At 42.8% G+C, this 23,313-nt stretch overlaps 1 protein-coding gene across 1 annotated transcript in view; it reads right to left on the minus strand.

The window, feature by feature from the left end:
- kiaa1217 (KIAA1217 ortholog) overlaps positions 1 to 23,313 on the minus strand; it is a 77,287-nt gene that overhangs the window by 42,393 nt on the left and 11,581 nt on the right. Inside the window, exon 2 of the mRNA XM_079576064.1 lies at positions 4,221 to 4,510. Coding sequence (XP_079432190.1) covers positions 4,221 to 4,510 — 290 coding nt within the window. The remainder of the gene's footprint in view (positions 1 to 4,220; positions 4,511 to 23,313) is intronic.

Genomic DNA, 23,313 nt, shown 5'->3' on the forward strand with positions numbered 1-23,313 from the left:
GCGGCTCCAAAAGGGGTAATGGGGAGAATCGAGGAGAACTGTAAACAGGGGCCCCTCGCAAACTACAGTAGCCTCAGAGGGTCAAGATTCCACCAAGTCAAACGTCTCGTGTTTACTGGGAGTAACATGTGATATTGCTGTGTTTATTTAAAGGCAGAGTTTCTAGATCTACAGCGGTGTTTACTGGCAAGAGCTTGGAATACAAACTGGATAACAGGGAGAAAATTAGAGCATGTGGAGAGATGATTTGTACATTTATAGTAATGATATTAGAGTTTTGTCAAAATGTAGAAACACTTTTCCAGGACAATTCCGTCACAAGACATCTCCCCTTTTCCTTTACACATTGTAAACTAAATGTAATATATAATCATTATAGCACAAAACAAGTGTTCACGTGTTTTCCAAGACCATTTTTCAATGTTACACCTTCTCCAGTGTCAAGACTCTGCAACATATTGCTCGGTCATGCTGGGCGGAGCAGGTCATCCGCTTTACAAAGTCAGATCATCTTCCCAACCTCCGCCTGACCTTGATAAATCTCCTCTTTGTAACCCAAACCTCCGGGGACATTTCCTTCTCACCTTGGCTTCGTGCTCTGTTGCCGCTCATGTTGCCTTTCCAACATGTCACACTTTTTTAGTTCTGTGTGTTCTGTTCTCCCACCAATACCAATGCTACATTAAAGCCAGCAAACGTGATCTGCTCTCCTGCTGTTTCTCTCCCTGGCAGAGTAGTTACACCTTTACAACAGACTAGTAGATATAACAAAGATTTCATTTTCCTTGGCATTCTCTTCTGGATTATTGCAAATTCACCCTGCAGTCAGAAAACTCGTATATGCCACAAACTGATGGCTCAAAATGCATTTCTTCTATAACTTGTTTAGTCACACTTTCAGGCATGATACCGTCATAGCCCTCCTAGAGAGCCTGGTGTCATGCCAAACGTTTGAGTAACACTGTGAGAAAGAAGTGCCTTCATGTTGTCACATGCAGCGATATGGTAAACAGCATCAACAACTTAAAGTCACACAGAGGAGCATTCCTGCATTCCATGTAGCTACTTGGCAAAATCAACACAAGACACAAACATGTCTGTGATGATAATCTACTAAAAGTGTTACGAATGATAAGTGTTTTTTATGCGATATACTACCAAAATGACACATTTAGATGAGTATCAATTCAAAACTCATGCTTGAACACCTGTTGCCTCAACAACTCTATGGAGGTGAATTGCTCCTATAGAAGTGGGAGCGACGAACATCATAGAAGAGGCGATCATAATCAATTTGCACTATGCACTACCCAATGCATAGTGCAACTGCGTTTACGCTTTCTATCAGTCAATTAAACTGTAAAATAAACTGTTAAAATATTGACCATCGTCTGTCTGTGTGAGTAAAAGGGCATTTTAGTTTTCTCTCCGTGTTATATCGCCTCATTGACCAAGGAAACCCGCAGAAGAAGATAGTACCTGCACAATCATTTACGTGACACCACCTTTGCGGGCGCCGTCCTGCGCAAACAACCGAAGCGCGCAAGAGATCGCGTCGATAATTTCTTTCAATGCGCCCGGATGCTTACGTTTTGGTATTTCTGCGGTGGAAGTTCGGGGCACCTGACATCGCGACAAGTGTAGCCTACCACAGCAGCGGTCAAGAAACTCCGCGTCGAACTTTACAGGAGTGCGGAAAAAAGTGGCGCACGCGAAGGAACCAAACAAAATGCACACGTGTAAAAACAAGCGTGCACAAAACCAAAAAAAAAAAAAAAAAAAGAAGTAGCAGCTTACCTCGTTTTTTTACTGCAAAAGCGGGAGAGAACTTATTCCTGTTGGCTTGGAAAGAAAGTTTATTCCCGTGCAGCTGGGCTTTTACGCAGGGCGCCTCGCGTTTCCAGACGAGGTTTTTGTTGACCCATCGCCTGCCTTTCCAGCACAGCCGCACTACCCGTCTCTCCCGTCTCCCCCTCTTCTTCTTTCCCTGTCTCTCACACGCATAGACGCACGCACGCACAACTCTCCCACAGTCCTCTCTCCAGCGGCAGGCACCTACACGTTGCCCTAACCCCCCTCCCTCCCTCCACCCCGCTCCCTGAGGCGCTGACATCACGAGTCACTATAGCAACTCTGGCTCCACCCCCCCATTCCCCTTCCACAGCCAAACTTACCTGTCTGACTGATTTCACAACCCGCTTTTTGCTTGTTTTCTTTGAGCGTATAGTAGGTTAACAAAACAGGCACATGGTCCAAATGACGGACACATGTCTCAATGTGGCATTTCCTGTCTATGCAAATACCCATAGTTCATTGACCAATGTGGGGGATGAATTTGCAAGTAGGTAAGCAGCACACATGATCCGAAAAAGCACAAAATGTTTTTTCACAATGGCTATTTTGATGCATGAAGCTCCCTTGCGGCAAAATGCCAGTCTCACCATTACCTTCAATTGTTTTGGCAACAAAGGCTCTGCTTGTCCCCTCCCCACTGTATTCCCTGACCTATTGCATGCAAACAATGACAAGGTGAGCAGCAAAGCCCCCCCTCTGTGTCCATTATTCATTCGCTACAATAAATGCCGAAAAACAAAATGCATTACGTCGATACTGCGTGTTATTTTGAAAACAAATCTTAGGGCAAACTTTGGTGTTGCTTCGGAGCGTAAAGAAGCACCTCCTCTCTCTTAAGGCGAAATGTGACAAGATTTATAGGATGGGCCACGAATTTAACCTGGAGCAAATAAAGAAGGAAATAGTTTTTGTGTTTGACTTCGCCTGAACAGGAAAATAAGTCTTAAACGTGAAAAGACTAATACGTAACACTGATAAATGGTCCCGCCAGTAAATAAATTGGACAATTGAATTGTGCCGTGTTGCAGAATAGTACAATCAATCTAAGAACTTTCAAAGTGTTGATTGAAATGTAAAATACACACCCCACTTGTGCAGCTCCCCTCTCGCTGTCCCAAACACGCTCCGTACAAAGGGCTACTACGGGATGGCATCATGCCCAGTCATGGAAAAACAAAGCCAAAATCCTCAAAATCAACTTAAAGCATGTCCTCGACTCCACGTCTTTCAAAGCGCACTGTCAGCACTGAAAACTTGTCTGACGTGAACCTCATTAGAGGTTTCATTTTGGCTGTCAATCACGGCTTGTATACTTTTGAGTTGGGAGCGAACTGTGATTGGCTGAAGCTCGCATCACATGGCACATTCCAGAAACAGACACAGAAAGTGACATTTTTCCAGCAAACACACACTTTTGGAGCTTTGTAGGTGAAAGTTTACACAGTATACCCAATTCATCATATTGCAATGGTTAAGTTTCTTAATTCATGATGTTTTGTTCAAAAGAAATGTATGTAATGTATGTTTTGTGTTTGACTTGTCTCTTCCCACTACTCACAAACATGCACTTACATATAGATCCGAATCTCAGAGTCATGGTTGACTGCCTGCCTGTGTCATTTTAAAACTAATGTGTTACTAAGTCGTAGCATGTAGATCCTGTAGAGTTGAACTCAGGAATTAGCTGAAATGGTGACTCAAATTTCTACAGTTTTCTGCCCATCTGAAAAGAGGCCACAAGGATTCACAGAGCAGTGTGTACTTAATCTTACAAAGTGTACCTGAGTCCTGAGTAGCTGCAAGGTCTGCCAGCAGTCTGCAGCACATCAGCTGATTGCTCAAATGATTTAATCCTTGCACACTACAGCTTTTCAGTGCTGTGTTTGAGGTACTTTGCCAAATGAGTCTCTCCCACAGTCCATGAGATACTTGAGACTTAACTGTATTTATTTTCCATTCAGATTTCTCTTTTCTGTGAAATAAAATCACCAAATTGCTCTTAATATGAAGAAAGGTCTGATGTTGGATAATAGAGGCGCTTAAATAAAACAAAAAAACATTTCAGGCAAACAGCTGACAGCGTCTACTTCCAGCAAAGGTTAATATTTGTTCAGACCAACAATCTGGGTGTATGAAAAGCACCAAGTATTGTTTGAAGTATTGTTTGAGGAGTGTTTGAAACTAGCCTCAAAACATTGCCAAAGGCCAAGAAAGCCATATTGGTCTATTTGTTGGTTTACTCTTACACATATACTACATGTACTTGTATGAGTGGATAAAGAACTCAAAATCTGTAATTAAGTGAAAACATTGCCACGTTAAATGATGAAACATTTAGTCAAACAGTTGAGAAGCACTGAGCCAACCTGCTCGCGGAGCCTCTCCTGGTGTCCCATGATGGCGGAGGCATGGTGGGGGTACTTGTACTTCAGGTGCTCCAGGAAGGCCTCCCTCTTTTTGTCCAGGTCCGACGGCTGCATGGCAAGGATCTCCCTGGACCCCCGCGCCCCTCCTAGCGTGTGTCTGCGCGGGACAGTCCTGCTGCTCTTGGCATCTCCTCTGGTGGAGGGTTTTGTCCCGTTGGGGGATGTCTGCCTGCGGCTCACCTGCTCACTGTCGTCCGGTGAGGTTACCTTCAGGTTGCTTTTGCTTTGCTCTGCGGGGGAAACAAGAACATGAGGTCAGGACTCACAGCTCGGCACATGTTGTGACACAAGTCCAAGTGTGATTCAAGAGGTCTTTTAGAGGATGCACACCATTTATATTGTACTGGCTGCAGCTTTTGCCAACTTGGATGCTGTGAGTGTATATTGATTTGGCTTTGGTTGGTTTTATGCCAGGTGCCCTGTTTGGCAAAACCTTTTAGCAGTACCTCACAGATAATAAATAGTTTTGACACTTAAGGATTCTATCTATTACACATTTAAAAGAAACAACCAAATTGAACAGGATTACTCAAATCTACATAGCTGAAGCTGCAGGTCTGTTTTTAACTGGGGAACAACCCTTCAATGACCCCCATTTGCTTTACATTACATTAGTTATTTGTTTCACCATTTAAAAGTTTGGTGCAGCCTTGTGAGGCAAATCCTGTTCTATATATATTGGGCCAACCAAAACAACTTGATTTGATTTAAACACACAGAGCCGAGCAGCCAATGAAGCCGAGCAGATAAGTGCAATCTCTGCCTCAGTCGATCCTCAATATGAACAAAATGATTTGCACAATTTTATTTGTCATGAGTGGATGACAAACACAATTGCAGTGACATTTTCCAGAGACAAGCGGATACAGCGGCTTGAATCTGTCCACCGACAAAATGACACATTAATACCGCTTTATACCTCAGCGTTATTTTTAACGTGACAGACACAAGACTCGCTGCGATGACAACAGTGATGCGAAACAGCTGTTCTTTCCCAAGCCGAGCGTTTGCTCCGAAAAAGCAGGAAATCAAGCTGAGAATTTGTCTGAGGGCGAAAGAGCGGAGACCTTATTCAAAGCAGTGGGAATGAAGCAATAAAACTTAACTGATCGGCTGCAGCTTTTTTGTGACAAAAGACAAACCCCGTGATGTGAACTTTTCACTGTGTAATGGCACAAAATAAAGAGTGTCAATCCCTCGCCATGTAAACAGGGGATTTGAAGTGGTTTCTACATGCGCTAAAATATAATAGGGCTTTTCTTTGTCTGTTTTGAAAGCTTAAAAGCACGCTGTGAGGCAGAAACAAAAACATATAATTCACAGGGTTTTTTTTTGTCTTGAAACGTATGACAGGACTGAGGCGCAGTAAAGAATGGGTGTGATAAGCAGATAACAACACATCCAGGGAACATAGAACAGTCCACACTATATTTTAGTCATCTTTTATAGCTTATTTCTATTTGGAGACACAGAAACCACATTCAACCACTGTGGGCTTTGGGTGAGGTATGTGTACATGCTGAATCACTTTTCACCTAATGCAAGCACGCCTTTGAATATCACAATTGTCTTGCATAGAGTCGAGAGCCCTAGCCACTCTGCCACTGCTACTGCACAGGAAATAAACCTATTACACAAAATGAAGCACTATCTATATGAGAAAAAAAACAAAACAAAGAACGATGCAACTATAGTCAAGATTTTTCTTTCATGTCTAACACACTTTTACTTTAATTGCACACAAGGGTTCATGAGCTAAGGTTTGTTTACATATTAAGCTAAGAATCTACATTTCAACTTCATAATCAGTTCAAGTAGTCAGTCGGGAGTTGTTTTCTTTCATACTGTGTATCTGCATGCACTATTTTGAGTGGACCGTGTTTAATGTCACTACAGCAGCCCTGTCACCCCCCGCACAAGTGCACCGTCCCAGTGCCTCACATGTATGTCCAAGTCTATTTTTAACTCCCAAACACAGCTAACGAAATTACGCTCAGCTGACAGAACAGGACCTCCGGAATTAGTCTCGGGTGGCATGTCAGAAAAGGCGTATTTATTTACCTCTCTTCCCCTCATCCGCTATTTCTTCCTCCATTTCACTTCAAAAACAAAGTCAGGCAGGCGACAGTGACAGGAGCTGAGGGGCTCTGGCGACTTGCTCGCTCGCTTACGGATTCCAGACGGAGCTCGCGTTGGGGAAAAAAAGGAAAGCGGGGGGCTAGTGATAGGCCCTGCCCCGCTGCCCCAGGACAGACTGGTGGGGATTTAGAAAGTCAACTGCATTCCAGGACAAGAGTCAGTACTGGCCCCTCACCCTCCAGCTACAGGATATAGGCAACCACTGAGCTCTCGGAAAAAGTGTGCGAAGGGAGAGGACTTGTTAAAAGAGGATAAAGGCAAAAGCACATCCGTCTAGTAAAAGCGTGCAGGTGTAGGTCCTAAAACAAACCCTGTATCTGAATAAAACATAAAAGCTGTACCAGTTCATTTAAAAAACGTGCTATACTTTTTTGGCACTACTGCTGTATAGGAATCATCACAGCAGAGGTCCAATGTGGTAGAGAGAGTAAAAGTTAAGGCCGAGACCAGTGTTGTATCAAAATACAAAAGAAAAAAGAAAAAACTTAAGGTATATATATAATAGGTCAGATCAAAGCTGGTACCTTAAAAAGCTTTCCTTTAAAATATTTCTTTTGATTTTTTTTTTAGAAAATGACTTGGTTATTCCAGCTCAACCAAAGAGTATTCAATGACAACTAATGGTCTTTTATGTAATAAATTGACATTGTTTTTCAGTTTTATGCTTCAAGATCCTCCTGGAACCACCACCTGAACGTGGCAGAGGAGTTTGAGTACCCGAATGATCCTTGGGAGCTCTGTTGTCGGGGGCTTCGTGCCCCTGGTAGGGTCTCCCATGGCAAACAGGTCCTAGGTGACGGGTCAGACGAAGAGCGGTTCAGAAGCCCCTTATGAGAGACCATAAGGGGCTGGTGCAATGTGACGATCTGGCAACGGACAAGTGGAAGAAGATGGATGGATGGATGGATGGATGGATGGATGGATGGATGGATGGATGGATCCAAGATCATGAACAGTGTAGTACAGGTATCAAAAAAATAAAAAATGCTCAGATACCGGTATCATTCTTGAAAATATATTTAAAGGTAGCTAGCCAGCCCAAATGTATTAGTAAGTATGTAAATATAAGTATTTAGCAATAACAAAAGCAAGAATCATCACACTACTTTCAACTTCGTAAAGTAAACAGCCATGTTCGTGAATCAGATGGCTATCGCTTGTGTACAGATTTTCTTCCACCTTTGCTGATATGCCGTCCCGTTATCTGATCAGCGCGGCAGACCACGGCAAGAGACGTCTTGCAGGCACACTGTTTGTTTCCAATTAGGACCTGCAGACACTACACCCATTGTGCTCAATGAAAAGCGCCGCTGTCCTGCTCACTTAAAGAACAGGCGCAAACAACTCCAGCTTCATATAGTGAGCAAACATGTCGGCCGTCTGCTGAGGCACTGAGGCTTCGCAGCTGCAGAGGCTAAAAGTAACCGAAAAAAAGGCGAGTGGATGCACCTCAGCTGGAAAACAAACGTGAGGCGATCAATGCGCGGGTTTGTGGGCCATGTAATTGAAAGCGGTGGCGTGAGCGCATGGACACACACAATGCAGCAGCTGACAGATAATGTCCAACACATGGAGACGAGACCGCTCCCACCCACTTGGTGTCAGGGCAGAGCGGTGAGCATGTTCAACCACAACAGATGCACAACAGACAGGGAGGGCGTGCTGTCAACAAACTTTTACTACTGCACATCACAGAGGACAAGTCAAAAAATAAATAAATGAATGTCTGGTTTAGCTGCCATACTTTATTTGGAAGACATGACTTGTTTGTGGTCTCCAGGCCAAAGCACATCTCCGACATCCAAGCCAAGCTCCAAGCCCGAGGAATCATCTCGGTCTTGGAGAGCCTCAGAGAGAGGTTTCCTGCAGGCGCCCAGAGTCAGGACTTCAAAAGTTGAGGCAGTGTTCTAGTTTAACTTTTAATGATTATTTATGTTCTATTTATTTGTATTGCTTTTAGGTGTCATTTTATGGTATATTCTTGTTCGGTAAAGCACTTTGAACTGCTTTGTGTGCTTAGATATACTTGCATATATCTCATTAAGTGTGTGACATCAATGGTACAATATAAGTTGTCAAAACAGCAATAAAAAAGAGAGAAAATATGCCTCTGCAACAGTAAGATGAAAATTTCTATATGACTGTACTTGGAAGAAGACTTAAGGGAAGTGTTTTCAAGCAAATAACTGTAATTTTATGTCTGAAAAGTTTGAAATGTTCCGCTGAAGCGATGAGCAGATGGTTGGCAGTAATTTGATGGTACTTCACCTGCTTCATTTAACAAAAAGCATTTCCAAAACTTCAGAATAATGAACTAGACGTCCGTGTTCAATGACACGTCTGTCATTGATACAAAACACTAGCCCCACATGTTAATAGTTTGTGTGTTTTAACATTCAGAGATATAGAAATGAAACGGCCAGCTATATGTGCACTGGTGAATTTCTTCTTTCCTGAGAGCACCGCATACATCATCACATCTAACCACCGGGTCACCTTCTGCCGCCCCCAAACCTGCAATTACCCCCAAACCAACAATTACATGCCTGGCTCCCAAACAAACCTGCCTCTCTTCACTTTCTGTCAGCACCGCACGTACCAAAAGTGACCCTTGAATGTCCCCGGTGTCAACGGGGGGCGCCAGAGTGAACGGCGTCTCGCTCCGATGCCCCGAGAATGTCGTCAGTGATGTTTGCTCCGGGGCTGAGAGACAACTCGCCCTGTCCCCCCCGCTGTTCGCAGTAACTCGGGACTTATTTATATGTAGGAATGTCTCCCGAATGCACACTCCCACTGTCCGGCACTATTACTGTCCTGTAAGTACGCGGGCTCACACAAAGCGCTGTTGTGTGCAGTAAAAGCAAGGCTCGCACGGAGATACCCTCAAGACATGAATAATGAAGCGCAGTGGAGAGTGCGGCAGTAAAAGTTATAGGAGTTGCAGATTGGAGATCATCTTATCGTGGGCATGGGAGATTTCTATGTAGAAAGTTGTGATTGAAGAGTATCTCCACATTAAAAGCACATCTGTTAACTGATAAGAAGGACAAAGTGAGCTTAATGGTAAAACTCACTGATTACGGTCATAGATCTCTTGTTTGAAGCAGAAACTTGTTGAAAACAGAAGTGTTGCCCCCCAAGAGATGAATGGTTTACTATCCTGCGGTACAAGGCTGCACAATGTTAGAAAATACATCACCAATAGGAGTTTAGTGAAGCGATGTATTTGATTGAGATGTACAAACACAAGAAGGATGTAGACTGTGAGTGCGTTTAAACAGTGAAAAGTGAAGATTATTTCCACAAAATCTGACAGAATATCTGCATTATCCTGAAAATGTCCACACTCGCGTTAATTTTCTTATTGTGTCGTGATCTATTTTCAAATGTCTTTGCTGGAGATGCTGTATCTCTTGCCCAGAGCTGGCACACTGACTGCAGCGCCCTGACCCTGCCAACCACACTGTGCGACGACGCGCCAGGTGACCTAGAGGAGCAGACAACTCACTGATCGGAAGGAAGATAAGCCATTTCCGATGTGAAAACTGATGCGGCCGAAAAGAGGAATGCAAACACAATGCAAACACAATGCAGTCCGGCCGCATTCTCAGCACAAACAAACAGCAGCAGCAGCGGCAGGTGGAGCGCCGTGGGAAGTGCCTTTTTGACACTTGTGAGAAATGAATGGAATAGGTTTTGAGTGTCATGAGAAATTCTGTTACGGTGTTCAGAAATGTGTGTGGCATTTATGTGTGTAGAAGCAACAGGTTACTGTGTAAAGAGTAAAGCTCCATTTCCCTTTGAACAGGGAGGTTTCATGTTTTACTCTGTTGTTGATGTAATTGTAAGATGCACTTTGACTTCATAAAATTCAACAAGCGTGAGACTTGCATCATCTCTATTAAGTTACTTCAAGGCCCTATACTTAATTTTTGTTTTAAATTGTTGGCTGTGGTCCAAACACCTTCCTAACTTTTGTAACAAATTACTCATCCTAGTTCTTCACAGAGATGAGTTTGCACATCATACTGTCACAGTAACTAGCAACTTTTATCATAAATGTTTGTTTGTTTATTGGTTTATTTGGTCGGGACAGTTGATGTTAATGAACATACATGGGTCTCGTGCATGTAAACACGCCGCACCGGATTGTAGCCTTGGGCTAATTTCCATCCGTTATCCCCATGCACACTCTCAAGCACACTCTCATTCATCCTGGACTATTGTACATGTTTTTAGTGGTAGGGGAAACCGGAGTACCCGGAGGAAACCTACGCAGACACGGGGAGAACATGCAAACTCCACATAGAAAGGCCCGTCCAGGTGGGAATTGAACCCGGGACCTTCTAGCTGTGAAGCATGAGTGCTAACTATACAACTGTACTACCGTGTCTGATTGTACAACACACAAAACAAATTTCACTCCAATAAGGAAAAATGTAAGTATGCTAGTTTGTTTTTTCCACGATATACTGTATGCCAATGTTTACCAGAGCCGACAGATTTATTATTAATTTAGATGATTATTGATTCCAGATAAATATCTAAATTGTATGTACAAAAAAAATATATATATATTTTTTACACACACCAAAAGATATGATCCAGATTTAAAGCAGAGCTAAGTAACTCATGCCCCTAGAGGCCATAAGCGCCACTGCAGGTGTCGTAGCAGCAATTTTTTACATATTAATTGTCCGTGAGAGTAAATACTACGCTGATAGAAAAGACAAAGGGAGAGAGGGATATTGTACATCCAATTACACCATTTTTTTTCACTCAAACTTGGCTGTAAATGCTGTTTAAGTGGCACTAGCCCGCTGTTAGCTTTGCCCGTTAGCCTGTTAGCTTCTTCTTCGTGATTCCATTAGTGTGTATGGCGCCTTCGACCCGGAGGCGGGGAAGTTGCAAGGGTGGTTTTCTGGCCAGAGACACCAGGGGAAGATGAAGGACCTCCAATCATCCCATTAACACTTGTATCACCCCCAGAGGGCCTACGAAAAGGAGTTATTAAGGCAAACAAGTTACTTAGTTCTTCTTTAATATACGTGATGGAATAATCTTTTTTCTCTAAAGGCTTTATTTCGTTGACTATAAGTGGACTTGCTGTGTTACCATCATGTTTTGCCCATTACTGCTGTTGCGTAACCTGCTAATATATCACACAGCAGATACCATCGATACAGTTCATTTACCCACACTGCTAAATAAACTCTACCCTCATCTGCCGACCACTTTCCCCGGTCTTCTCTATGTCAAATGAAAATTCTCACGCAAACATATCCCAAGTCCATGCCAAGCCCACACTGGCACTGTCCCACTCACCACTGCGGCCCCCAGCTGTCTGCTCATTAAAACAACTGTCTGAGCCTTAGGGCCAAGTAAACACCACACATGAATAACACATAAGGAAGACCTTAAATCCAAAGTGTCAGATTTCAAAAACTTTACTGTTCTTGCTCTCATCTTCCAGGTTGCCATGTATTTTCCAAAATCTCCAGCTAATAAGGCTCCCTGCATCCGCTAATGACCACGGCTCCACGGCCCCCGTCTGTCTTTGCTTCAGACCTGCAGGCACCCAGAAATCTTTGGTATCTGTAATGCCCACAATTTAGCCTCCAATTAGTGCATATATATGCAGTACGTGCGAATAGGTCCACTCCAGACAAGGCTGCCAACTCGATATGACATTTGCAGACGTGTGGTCCAGAGGCTCGGCTGGGAATAGAAGCGGTAAATGTTGGGAGGATAGCTGATATCGAAACAGTCAGAGAGCACAGTGTGTTAGTGGAATTACTGCGTTACATGCTGTACTGATACACCGAGTAATCTCGCATGCTGAAAGTCATGAGAGCTGTTTTCCCACAACCTTTCTTTTTGAATGTGAAATGTGGAAGACATAAAAAACATATGACTAGCTTGCTGTCTGGTTCCTGTTCCCATCCCATTTCAACCGAGGTAAATAACTGCAGCCTAAAGAAACACTTCTTTAAATGATCAAACCTAAACAAAAACATGTCTACTGATTTATACCAAATAAAAAACATGTTTATTATTATTTTTTATTAAAAGTCAATCAAGGTGCTAACTTAAGTTGTTTATCTATTAATAGAGCACTTTTTGTTTTTTACATCAAGCCGTGGGAGCCACCAGCACATATTGAGAGTAGTTGTGTTGATCATATGTGCCAGAACATTCAGGACATTTACTCTGTCTCCCCTACAAAGTCTTGGCACAGAGTGACTTATGCTTCGATGACACTTATTTGTTTGTTTGTTTGTGTGTTTGTTTGTTTGTTTATTTGATCGGGACAGTGCATGTCGATGAACACATATGGGACTAATGCAAGCAAACATGCCATGACATATAGCATTTGAGCTAATCTCCATCCTTTGTCCCCCACTTTCACTCGCACTCATTCTGGCCTATTGTACATGTTTTAACCGGAGCACCCAGAATGCAACATGAACATGCAAACTCCACACAGAAAGGCCCTGTCCGGCCATGGGGATTGAACCCAGGACTTCTAGCAGTGAAGCACAAATGTGACTCAGGTAAAACTTGGTATTTCAACACAATTAAAGAAAATGGCTACCTCAACATGTTCAGAACAACAAGAAAACACAAACAAATGTCAGTCAACAGGCGCATGTGTAGAAAGTATATGTAGAGCTCCTTGGAACGACAGGAGTCTGTCCACATGAGTCCTCTGCTGACCTTTGGTATATCTGCCCTGTATAATATTTAAACATAAGGACATTTTCTAGACACATACATTATTTCAAGTTTTACGACAAGAAAAATCAAGGCCAAGGAGGGTTTATAAAAGAATAAAGCATAGTATAGGACCTGTAAGGTATTGTCTGTCAGCACAAATTAATTGGACTCAATCTCTAATTAAATACAATAAATGATGCAACATATACATACATATACAACATTACAAATACAGTAGCTCCCGTACTACTAGTTGGAGATCCCTGCTCTAGTCTCCAGTGCATTACCCTCAGGGGGGACACTAAGGACTCTGCAGCTTGATCCACCAGGCTGTCAGGAAGCTGCACTCTCTCCCTTCCTCTGCCTCCGCCTGCATTCACAAACCGCAATGTTTAATCTTTAATATACAGCACCAATTTGTGGTTAAATTATACGCAGATTAGTCTTTTATCTACCCCATTGTACAATAGGGCCAATGCCATGGCGAAGGTCTTTTATCTTTCTAAAGCGTTTCCTTAATAGAATAAATTAGGCTACTTGTGATTGCTGATATAAAGTCAAGTTTTCACATTTGCAAACCATAATTTTCTATAATGTGTCTTTGCTGGAGATGGAGCGTGCTCTTTGTAACACCGCAGATTGACTTCACTGCTTTCCCTCCTGGTGGGACTGCTTATCGTGAGTGGGCGAGCTGTGCAGATCTTTAACTTAAATGCAGAGTTAATGCTCTCTCCATCGAGGACACTACAGCTTCAATAAAGTTTAACTCGCTCTTTGGGGGAGCGGGAACGCGGAGGCTGTTCCCGTAAAAAGTAAATATCCTCACTGAATCTCCCCTTATCTCCATTACAGTCACCCCCCGCCATTATGCAGCTAACCAAACAATCAGGCGGAGGAGAGAGAGGAGCCTGGTTTTGAGACCTCGAGAACAAGTTAAACAACGCCAGTGTTTATTGGCCAGTTCCACTCATGGCCACAAACGTCTGTCTGTCTGCATCCGTCCAAAAACTATTAGAGCGGTGTTGTACTCGTCAACCGCAGCAGGAGGCGCTGTTGGACACAATTAATATGGTAGAAAAGTGAACAGTTTGTGCAACAGTTAAAAAAAAAAAAAATCGTAAAAAAAGCAATAATTTTTAGTAACAAAACCTCCACAAAGAACCTCTTTGCAAATTTGTAAATCACAATAAAATGTCATAATTAAATACGTCTGATTTAACCCCTTAACCCCTGCCTTAAATTGAGCACCTTTCCCAAATCTAAAAGCTTCTCACCAGTGAAACGCGTCATTTGAAAGCTAAGACCTGCAAAACGGTTCTAAGAGTTTTTCCTTTTGTTGTAGTCACTTTTTCATCGTTTTTTTTTGCTGCATTTTGTTGCCTGTTTCCTTTGAGTTTTCATCGCTCTTTGGCTGCTTTTCTGCTGCATTTTCATTCTTATTTACATCTCGTTTTTGACGCTATTTTGACACTTTTAGATTTGGGTAAAGTTGCAGTGGAGAAAATGTGCTTGGTTAAAGTGGGGGTTAAGGTGTTATTAAAAAAATACGATAAGTAAATAATTAATAAAATAATAATGAACAGCAAAAAACAAGCAAAGGATTAAAATTTGAAAATTGAAATGAATAATAATAAAGAATTTAATCCTTTGAATGATCAAAAATTATGAAATGAATGATGGTTTAAAAAGGCTTTTTTTCTGAGCGGCCACATTTAATGCATTTAATGAATGTTATGTTCTGATCTGGGGTCGCTGCAGTTGGTCAGGTCTAGGTTCATCAACACTATGTGAGCTCACGCTACCTGAACATCCTGAATGACCAGGTTATTCCATCAATGGATTACTTCTTCCCAAATGGTGACAATGCCAGAATTCATGGGGTTCACGTGGTGAAAGAGTGGCTCAGGGAGCATGAGACGTCCTTTTGACACATGAGCTATGTGCCCCGTTGAGAATCATTGAGAATCTTTGGGATGTGCTGGAGAAGGCGTTGCGCTTTGGTCACACTCTCCCATCGTCAACACAAGATCTTGGTATAAAACAATCTAACGCTGGATCTTTTGACCTTGTAGACGCTTTAATGTGTGCTGTAATCAAAGCTAAAGGCGGTCTTATAAACACACAAAATATTAAAATGTGTGATCTTTTTTTTGTGTGCCAACCTTTTTGAGGGGCTTAGACAGAAAAATGTGTTGCCTTTATGTTTCCAAAACCACTAAAACAAACTGCAGAAGTGACTGAAGATGTTACGCCATAAACTCTCCCTTGTTGTGTCATTTATTAACTCGGACGCTAAGTGCTGCCTAATGGCCCCTGTCTTTCGTTAGCGTCTCCCTGCAATTATGAGCGCGTGGTGTCAGCACACAGACGCATGTGTTCGCCAGCAGGCCCGTCTCTCCCTCCGTGTGCACTTCATTAACTCGCGGCCGGAGTAGGTGTAAGTCGACCTGTGGCGTGTCTGCTACGGTCGCCCCTGACAACCGTCTCTGGGACAACGGTGAGGGTTCGGGGTAGTGCAGCTGCGGCTGGGAGGGCCCGCTGGGGAGATGCAAGGGAAGAATTTGCCTCCACATGAGAACTCTGACCTCGTGGGAGCCAGTGAGGAGGATCTGTTTGGATTAATGAGTTGAAATGCACCAGGGGAAGAAAAAAAAAGTCCAACGCAGTTAATTTGATCACACCCGCTCCCCAGAGTCAGGAGGGAGTTGTCTGCTCAACAGCTGAGGCATGGCACAGGCTGTGATGGAGTCGTCCATGTGTCCAGTGTAGGACATTGGTGAAAGAAAAGCTGAAACTGTTCAATTCTTGTTTTCGGCCTTAAAGGAAGTTGTCAAGTCAAGCTGTCATCACATCAAAGCACTGCCTTTTTAATTAGCAGATAATAAAACAGTAAATCTGCTCAAAACACTAAATCTATCTCCGTGAAAGTGAATGAGACAAGCCATTTCCTCTGTTCTGTGTCTTCATCAGCCGCAGCTCAACACGACTTTGCATGCGCCCCGTTCTCTCACAACTTTATTAAAAAGTGATTGCGCTGCACCACTCTCTCTCTCTCCTCTCTCTCTCTCTCTCTCTCTCTCTCTCTCTCTCTCTCTCTCTCTCTCTCTCTCTCTCTACAGTGATAAGCAGCTTACGCTCCGGTCTTCACAGCCAGTCCATCATTACTCCTCACCCTTTGCATAAAGTAGATCTGCTTCCCTCATGCTTCCATTCTCTCTGCATGCAGGCAAAGCAAGGCAGGCACATTCGCCAAAGTTAAGCTGAACGGCGACTTAACGGAATGCAATGAAACGCAAGTTGTAAAAGTGATTGTCACACTGATTTGAAGACTGCTTTGAGACTCTCTCTATAGTACAGTGATGTACACAATAACGTGTGGCAAAATGGGAACAAAAATATCAAGCAATATGCGTACAGCAGGTTGTAGATCAAAGAGTCTGACAGGAAGACACGCAGGACGTGCTTCAAGGCTATTAAGCACGGCCTGACCTCTACAGTAAACACGCTGTGAGTATTTAAGCCAGAAAGAGCAGCTATTCAAGCAAACTCACAGGAATGCAGGTAAGTCAGGTAAGCTTCAAAGTCCCTCCACAGTTCAGAAGTGCTGCTTCATTCCCACGAGAGAGTGCGGACGAAAGAGTGAGTGGCTGCTCACTTTAATAGTGTAACCACAGCGGGTTGGCCCACAGCGGAGGCAGCCTGTGGCCTGTTTTACAGTGTCAATGGGAGAGAAGGCAGCGCGGGCTATAACAACTGGAATGCTATTGCCTCCAAGTGTTAAAGCACGGGCCGGAGAGATAAATGATCGCTACATCCTGCAGACACTTTGGGTTGCACAGTATTTAACTGCTATTAAAAACATTGTCATAGACTCCCCATGTTGATCAGTAGCACCAAGCAGCGTGTTGCTGTTAGGGACGCGCCACATCACACATTGTTTGGCCATGCATTAGTAATTAATGGTATTTTAATGCACTTAAAGATTCAGATTAGTTTGCACTTTTCGGTCCCAATTCAAGATTTATTCTTTTATTGATGTTTCATAGTTCTTGTAGTAAATTCACCTGGTTTTCTTCTGGTTTAGTCCTCTCTGTTTAATAACAATGCAAAGCTTTCTATTTTGAACATGTATAAATGTAGAGGTACTGTTTGAGAGGTACTTGCATTTACTGGCCGAAACCAGCGTCCACAGCCTCAGGAGTTCAGCGGACCTGCCCGGACCCCGAGCCCTCTGATTGGTCATCAATGACATCATTCCCAGGGGCGCGCCTCCTCCCAATATCATCAGTGCTAAAGCATCTCAGTGATGTAATGCAGCAAGGGCCTGGACAAATCCTCAAGTAGCAGCCCCTTTCTTCGTCTGCACCTTCCATTTCCCCTCCTAAATCCGCTGCACACTCTCCATAAAAAGCCACCTGTTTAGTCGAGCCTGAGAGACAGGCCAGAGAATAGAGGCTAAGCCCAGAGTTATTCACTGCATTAAGCGATTTGAGCAAAAACAGAGAGAGGTGAAAAAGAACGGCTTTTACGATTCCTAATCCGCGCCAGTCCTACGGCTGCAATTAAAATATGGATTGAGGATTACGCTGATTTAATTCCCCACAAGGTGTGATGGAGAGAGAGCCAGGTAACCATGATGTCATAGTTTGAGAGAGCCATGTAAGTCTATATGGAAGTTTGTGATTAAAGTTTTAACATTATAGACTTTTTTAATAAGGCTTGCAAAACAGAGAGAGATGAGAGATACAAACATTTAAATATTGCACAATAATTAGTTTGGAAAAGCTTAGTCAGCCTTTGCTCAAGTTCCCTTTTGATTTGAAGCATTTCACCTCATTTGGCCCAACATCAACATCTGTTTTTTTTTAATCACCCTTAGTGACAAAGCTTCTCCGCATACGTGTCCTTGGCTAGCATCCCGAGCTCAGGCAGATTAGTGCGGGCTCCATCAAAGAACTTCTCAAACCAGCTTTAACAACAGTTACTGCAGCGGAGCACATCACAGCAGCGGGAATGATACTGCGCTCTTCAGGCATATGAAGTCGAAAAAGTATATTTGGTCGTGAATATTCAATGAAGGCCTGATCGGAGAAGTGCCTGCTTCGCTGTTGGAAGTGAGGGAGCTCAGGCCTCAAAGGGTTGAGTGAGGAGAGAGCAGCTGCTCCATGCAAACTGCTGTAAGACCTGACAGACAGCGATGTAGACATTTACCCCGTGATGTGGACACAGTTTGGGTTGAGACGAGCATTGAGCCAATAATGTTGATATTAATAATAGTTACTGACACATAGTCTACGAAAAAAAAAAGAAAAAAAAGAAAAGACAAATGTCAGCTCACCAAAAACTGTAAATGTACAACAAAATCAATGAAAAAGTGACAAAAACGCAAACAATGAAATGACAAAAGAGCCACAAACACAAAAAAGCGATGAAAAATGTGATGAAAACGCAACAAAAATGTGAGAAAAAAATTACCGCAACAATGCAAGGAAAAAGATTAGTTTAGATCCGTATTAGCTTTCAAATGCGGCATTACCCTGTTGCTCTCCAGTCGTGAAGCTTTTGGATTTGGGTAAAACCGAACTGAAGAAAATGCACCCGGTTAAGGCGGGGGGTAAGAGGCTAACAGTTCAAAACAGTTTTATCTTTTGAATAGGTAAAACTCCTCTTAGAGCGTCCTTCCATAACATGAAAAAGCTTTAAGGGATATTTCAGGATTTTTGACATAGGGCCTTATTTCCTAGTTATCCAGAGTGTTGTTGATTTCTGGAGATATATATGTTTCTTATTCATGCAGTCCTTATATTTGAAGAGTTTAGTGGTGCTAGGCTCAGGCTAGTGCATGTCTATGGTAACTAGTAGCCTACATTAAAAACAGTCTGACCCAAGCACAGTGCACCTGAGGCAAATCACTTATAACACCAGACTACCCATATAAATGTCTGTGTTGACTGAATAATTTTTAAAATATAATCCTTTGGCATTTAAAATAACTTATATTTGAGCAGCATCCGCCTCCTGGTTGTAGCTACGCAGCGGCGGAGTGATCTGCTAGGTTACTGGATCTACAGTTGTTTGTTTACCTGCGGCCGCATTACTACACTTGGAATTCACAAAGGAGCTTTCTACAAATCAGATATGGCAACGTTTGGAGGACTACCCCATGATTTTGAAGAGGTTTTTAATGCAAGCTACTAGTTACCATAGACATGCGGTAGCCTAGCACTAGCCTAGCACCACTAAACTCTTCAAATATAAGAACAGCATGAACTTAAATATATATATAGAAATCAACAACACTCTGGATAACTAGGAAATGAGGCCCTATGTCAAAAATCCTGAAATATCCCTTTAACCTATAGAGTAGACTTTGACAGCTCTATATATTCATTACATGTCTCCATGTGTTACAATCATGCTTGCACTGCGAATGAATAAAAGCACCAAAACAACAAATGGGAAAATTTTGACTCCACTGTGCAATCTTCAGATCAAGTGTTGCTTCCACATTTTCACAGAGCTTTATCTGCACTAGACCACCAAGACCACTGGTGATCTCTATTAGCCCCTCCTGCTGCTCTGGAGGCATGTTTTTTAACGGAGCAGTGGCAGTAAATCCAGCGCAGATCAGTCAGCGTAATGAAGTGATTTCAGCAGCTCCGCAGAGAGTGCCCTCCATCACTGTCTGAACTGACCACACCAAATGGATGAGTCTGTGCCAGGGAACACACGACCTCTTTAACTTGACAACCATTTGACACTACATTCACTCTCGCACACTCGCTAACTCTTATCTTCATGCTTCATAGACATCCCCTTATTGTGTGACTGGCAGTCATGGAATTGGGTTCGTATTGAGGGCAGCGATGTATCTCTGATGAAAACATGTAATAATGTATTTAAGAAATGGTCTTTCCGCCTGCTAGCCAAGGGGGATTCAGGCCGTAGCACATAAGCCATGCAGAGTAATGGCCGAGGCTTTGAGGGATCAATTTCTGACGATGGCAATTTGCTGAATGTCTCTCTCTACTGCTCAGCGTCTGTCAGGCTGCACTGTCCTGTCTAATAAAACATACAAAAAGAAAAGTGATAAACTCAACCACAGACTCGAAATTGTACTAGTAGTCGCATGGATGGATGGATGGATGGATGGATGGATGGATGGATGGATGGATGGGATGGATGGATGGATGGATGGATGGATGGATGGATGGATGGATGGATGGATGGATGGATGGATGGATGGATGGATGGATGGATGGATGGATGGATGGATGGATGGATGGATGGATGGATGGATGGATGGATGGATGGATGGATGGATAGATAGATAGATAGATAGATAGATAGATAGATAGATAGATAGATAGATAGATAGATAGATAGATAGATAGATAGATAGATAGATAGATAGATAGATAGATGAGGAAATAGATCCGTTTAGATGAGTTTTGTAGGTCTTAGCTTTCAAATAAGCTGTAACAACCTCTTAGATTTGGGTAAAGCTGAACTGCCCTTGGTCGTGGGGGTGAAATTACACCTGGATTATGCGGTCATGAATGATGCTTGTATAATTGAGCCTTCACCACTCAGACGACATCCACAAAGCTACATCTATCAACGCAACTCGCCAGTCTTCATCCCCAGCTCCGCTACGTACACAGGCAGATAGATTTTTTAGTGTGGCTAACCGCCGTTCTCCTCCTGCTAATGGCTTTAGCATGTGCCTCCCAGCCCAGCGGCTCCAGTGGTCTCGCTCCGATCGTTGGAAAGCCGGAATGAAGTGGGACCATTGTTGTAGCGCAGTTGGAAAGGGTAAACACTTTTGTGAACGGAAGGAAACTTGGAAACAAAGTGCTAAGAAAAGGTGCTAAGGGGCGCGGGGGAAGGAACTGTCGAGGGCCGGGGCGATTCGAGGAGTTAGGGGGTTTGTGTCCTGACATTCTGAAAAGCCAATGGAACGGCGCGGAAGTACGGCGGAACATTCCGTGGTCGCGCATTAATACGGGAGTGGGGATGGAAAGTCTGCTCGAATCAATTACCAGTCACAGTATCCCTTAATTTGACGAATTATGTAATGATAGGTTTCTCATAACAACCCTGCAATATACTGCTGTGCAAAGAAGTTTTAATATTGAACAGAGAAAGACACAATAAAGGCAATACTGTATGTCTGCGTATTCGTTTGAACGTTTAGGCGTTTTTTCTAAGCAAATGTCTTAGTCTATGCTAGAAACCAAATGCATCTTCCCTTTGGATATTGTTCATATGATACCAGGTTTGTGTCCACTGTATTGCTCTAACATGAGGATATTTGTCATTTGTCTTGGATCCGTCATTCAATAGATAACGGCAACAACCATTCTTCAGATTTTGAGCCAGGACAGCTCGCAGCCAAATAGCACGTCACTATAATGTGCGAGCTAGCAAAATGGAAAGCACCTATGACGCAAAGCCATAATACTCCTATAGCGTTCCCAAATGACTAGGAGTACATTTAGATTTAACTCAAATAGCTATAATGGAACGCTTTGGGAAAACGAGGTGGAAAGAAGGATAAAAAAGTAAATGTCGGGTTTTACAAGACGCCTCATATAAGAGTCTTGGGAGGGAATAACAAGGTATAGGAGCACAGTCTGGGCCAAAAACCAAACAAAAAAAATCTCCTGGCACAGATTAGCCATGCATGTGTTAGCCAGTCAACGCAAAGTGTGAGTGGACCGAGTGTCAGTAATGTTTTTACAGCAGCGTGCAAGTGTGTGCAGGTTGTGCTAAAATAAACCGCGCTGTCCGTGTTCATTATAACAGAGAGGTATACCACCCAGGCAAATGAAAGCAGAATATAGACTCATTTCACACACTCGATTGTGGACAAGATGAAAATGACGGGGTCTGGAAGTTAACGCTTCAGCTTACTGTAATAAACCTGGCTCCACTGAGCAGAGGAGAGGCCAAATGAGTCCAATCGCAAACTAAATTAACAGTGTTAAAGCAGAACTAAGTAACTCATACCCCTAGAGACCGTAAGTGCCACGCAGGTGTTGTAGCAAGTTGCGTTTTTTTTAATTGTCTGTGAGAGTAAATACTACACTGATAGAAAAGACAAAGGGAGAGAGGGATATTGTACATTATGCCACAACCAAAATACACAATGGAGTTTTTTTTTTTTTTTTTCAATCAAACTTGGCTGTAAACACTGCTTAAGTGTTGCTAGCCCACAGTTAGCTTTGCCTGCTAGCCTGTTAGCTAGTGATTCCATTAGTGTGTATGGTGCCTCCGAATCAGAGCAGGGAAGTTGCAAGGGTGGTTTTCTGTGGTTTTCCAATTTATTTAGTTCTTCTTTAAAAGATGCTACAAGTCGGGACGTAGATGGGAAACGTTTTCACAAGAATTGTACACTCTCAACTTTTAAGTGATGTGGAAGTTCACTGTGTTGTATCAATCAATCAATCAATCAATCAATCAATCAATCAATCAATCAATCAATCAATCAATCAATCAATCAATCAATCAATCAACGTTTATTTATATAGCACTTTACAGCAACACCAGGAGGACCAAAGTGCTTCACAGAAAGATAAAACACATTTTAAAAACAAAACACCAAATAATTACAACCTAGACACAATTCAGTGTGCTCTAAGTATTAAAAATAAGTTTGAAAAGATGAGTCTTTAATCTTGAGTTGTAGGAGGGAGAAACTAAATGCAATACCTAACAAACAGAGCTACACAAAAACTATATACAAATTTAAATTACAAACCAAAAAAACAAAAGAGCAGGCGCTCAGACCAAGATGCCAAGTGGGCATTATTGTGTAGCCGCCTGACCCGGGAACCTGGGCCCACACGCCCGGCCAGGCGCCAAAAACACCCACCAGGGGCTTCACAAATTAACAATAATCTCATGCACAATCCGTTTAAGCACCTGTGAAAATTCCTGGTCACAAAACAGACGAGGAAAGAAGAGAACAGCTAAAAGAAATATTATTGCTTATTTTTAACAGCACCACAACGACCAGCTCTTGCATCTTTTGGTCACTGGCCTAGTTTGTAACATCATGAAAGTACAACATATAACAGCTTTATCTGCAAAACCCTACAAATACAACTGCCTCCACCACCGCAGTCGCCCCTCAGGCTCCATGTGTGACGTTTGCTCAAATCTGTCCTCATCC

Source organism: Gobius niger, assembly GCF_951799975.1.
Source record: "Gobius niger genome assembly, chromosome: 18".
NCBI lineage: Eukaryota > Metazoa > Chordata > Actinopteri > Gobiiformes > Gobiidae > Gobius > Gobius niger.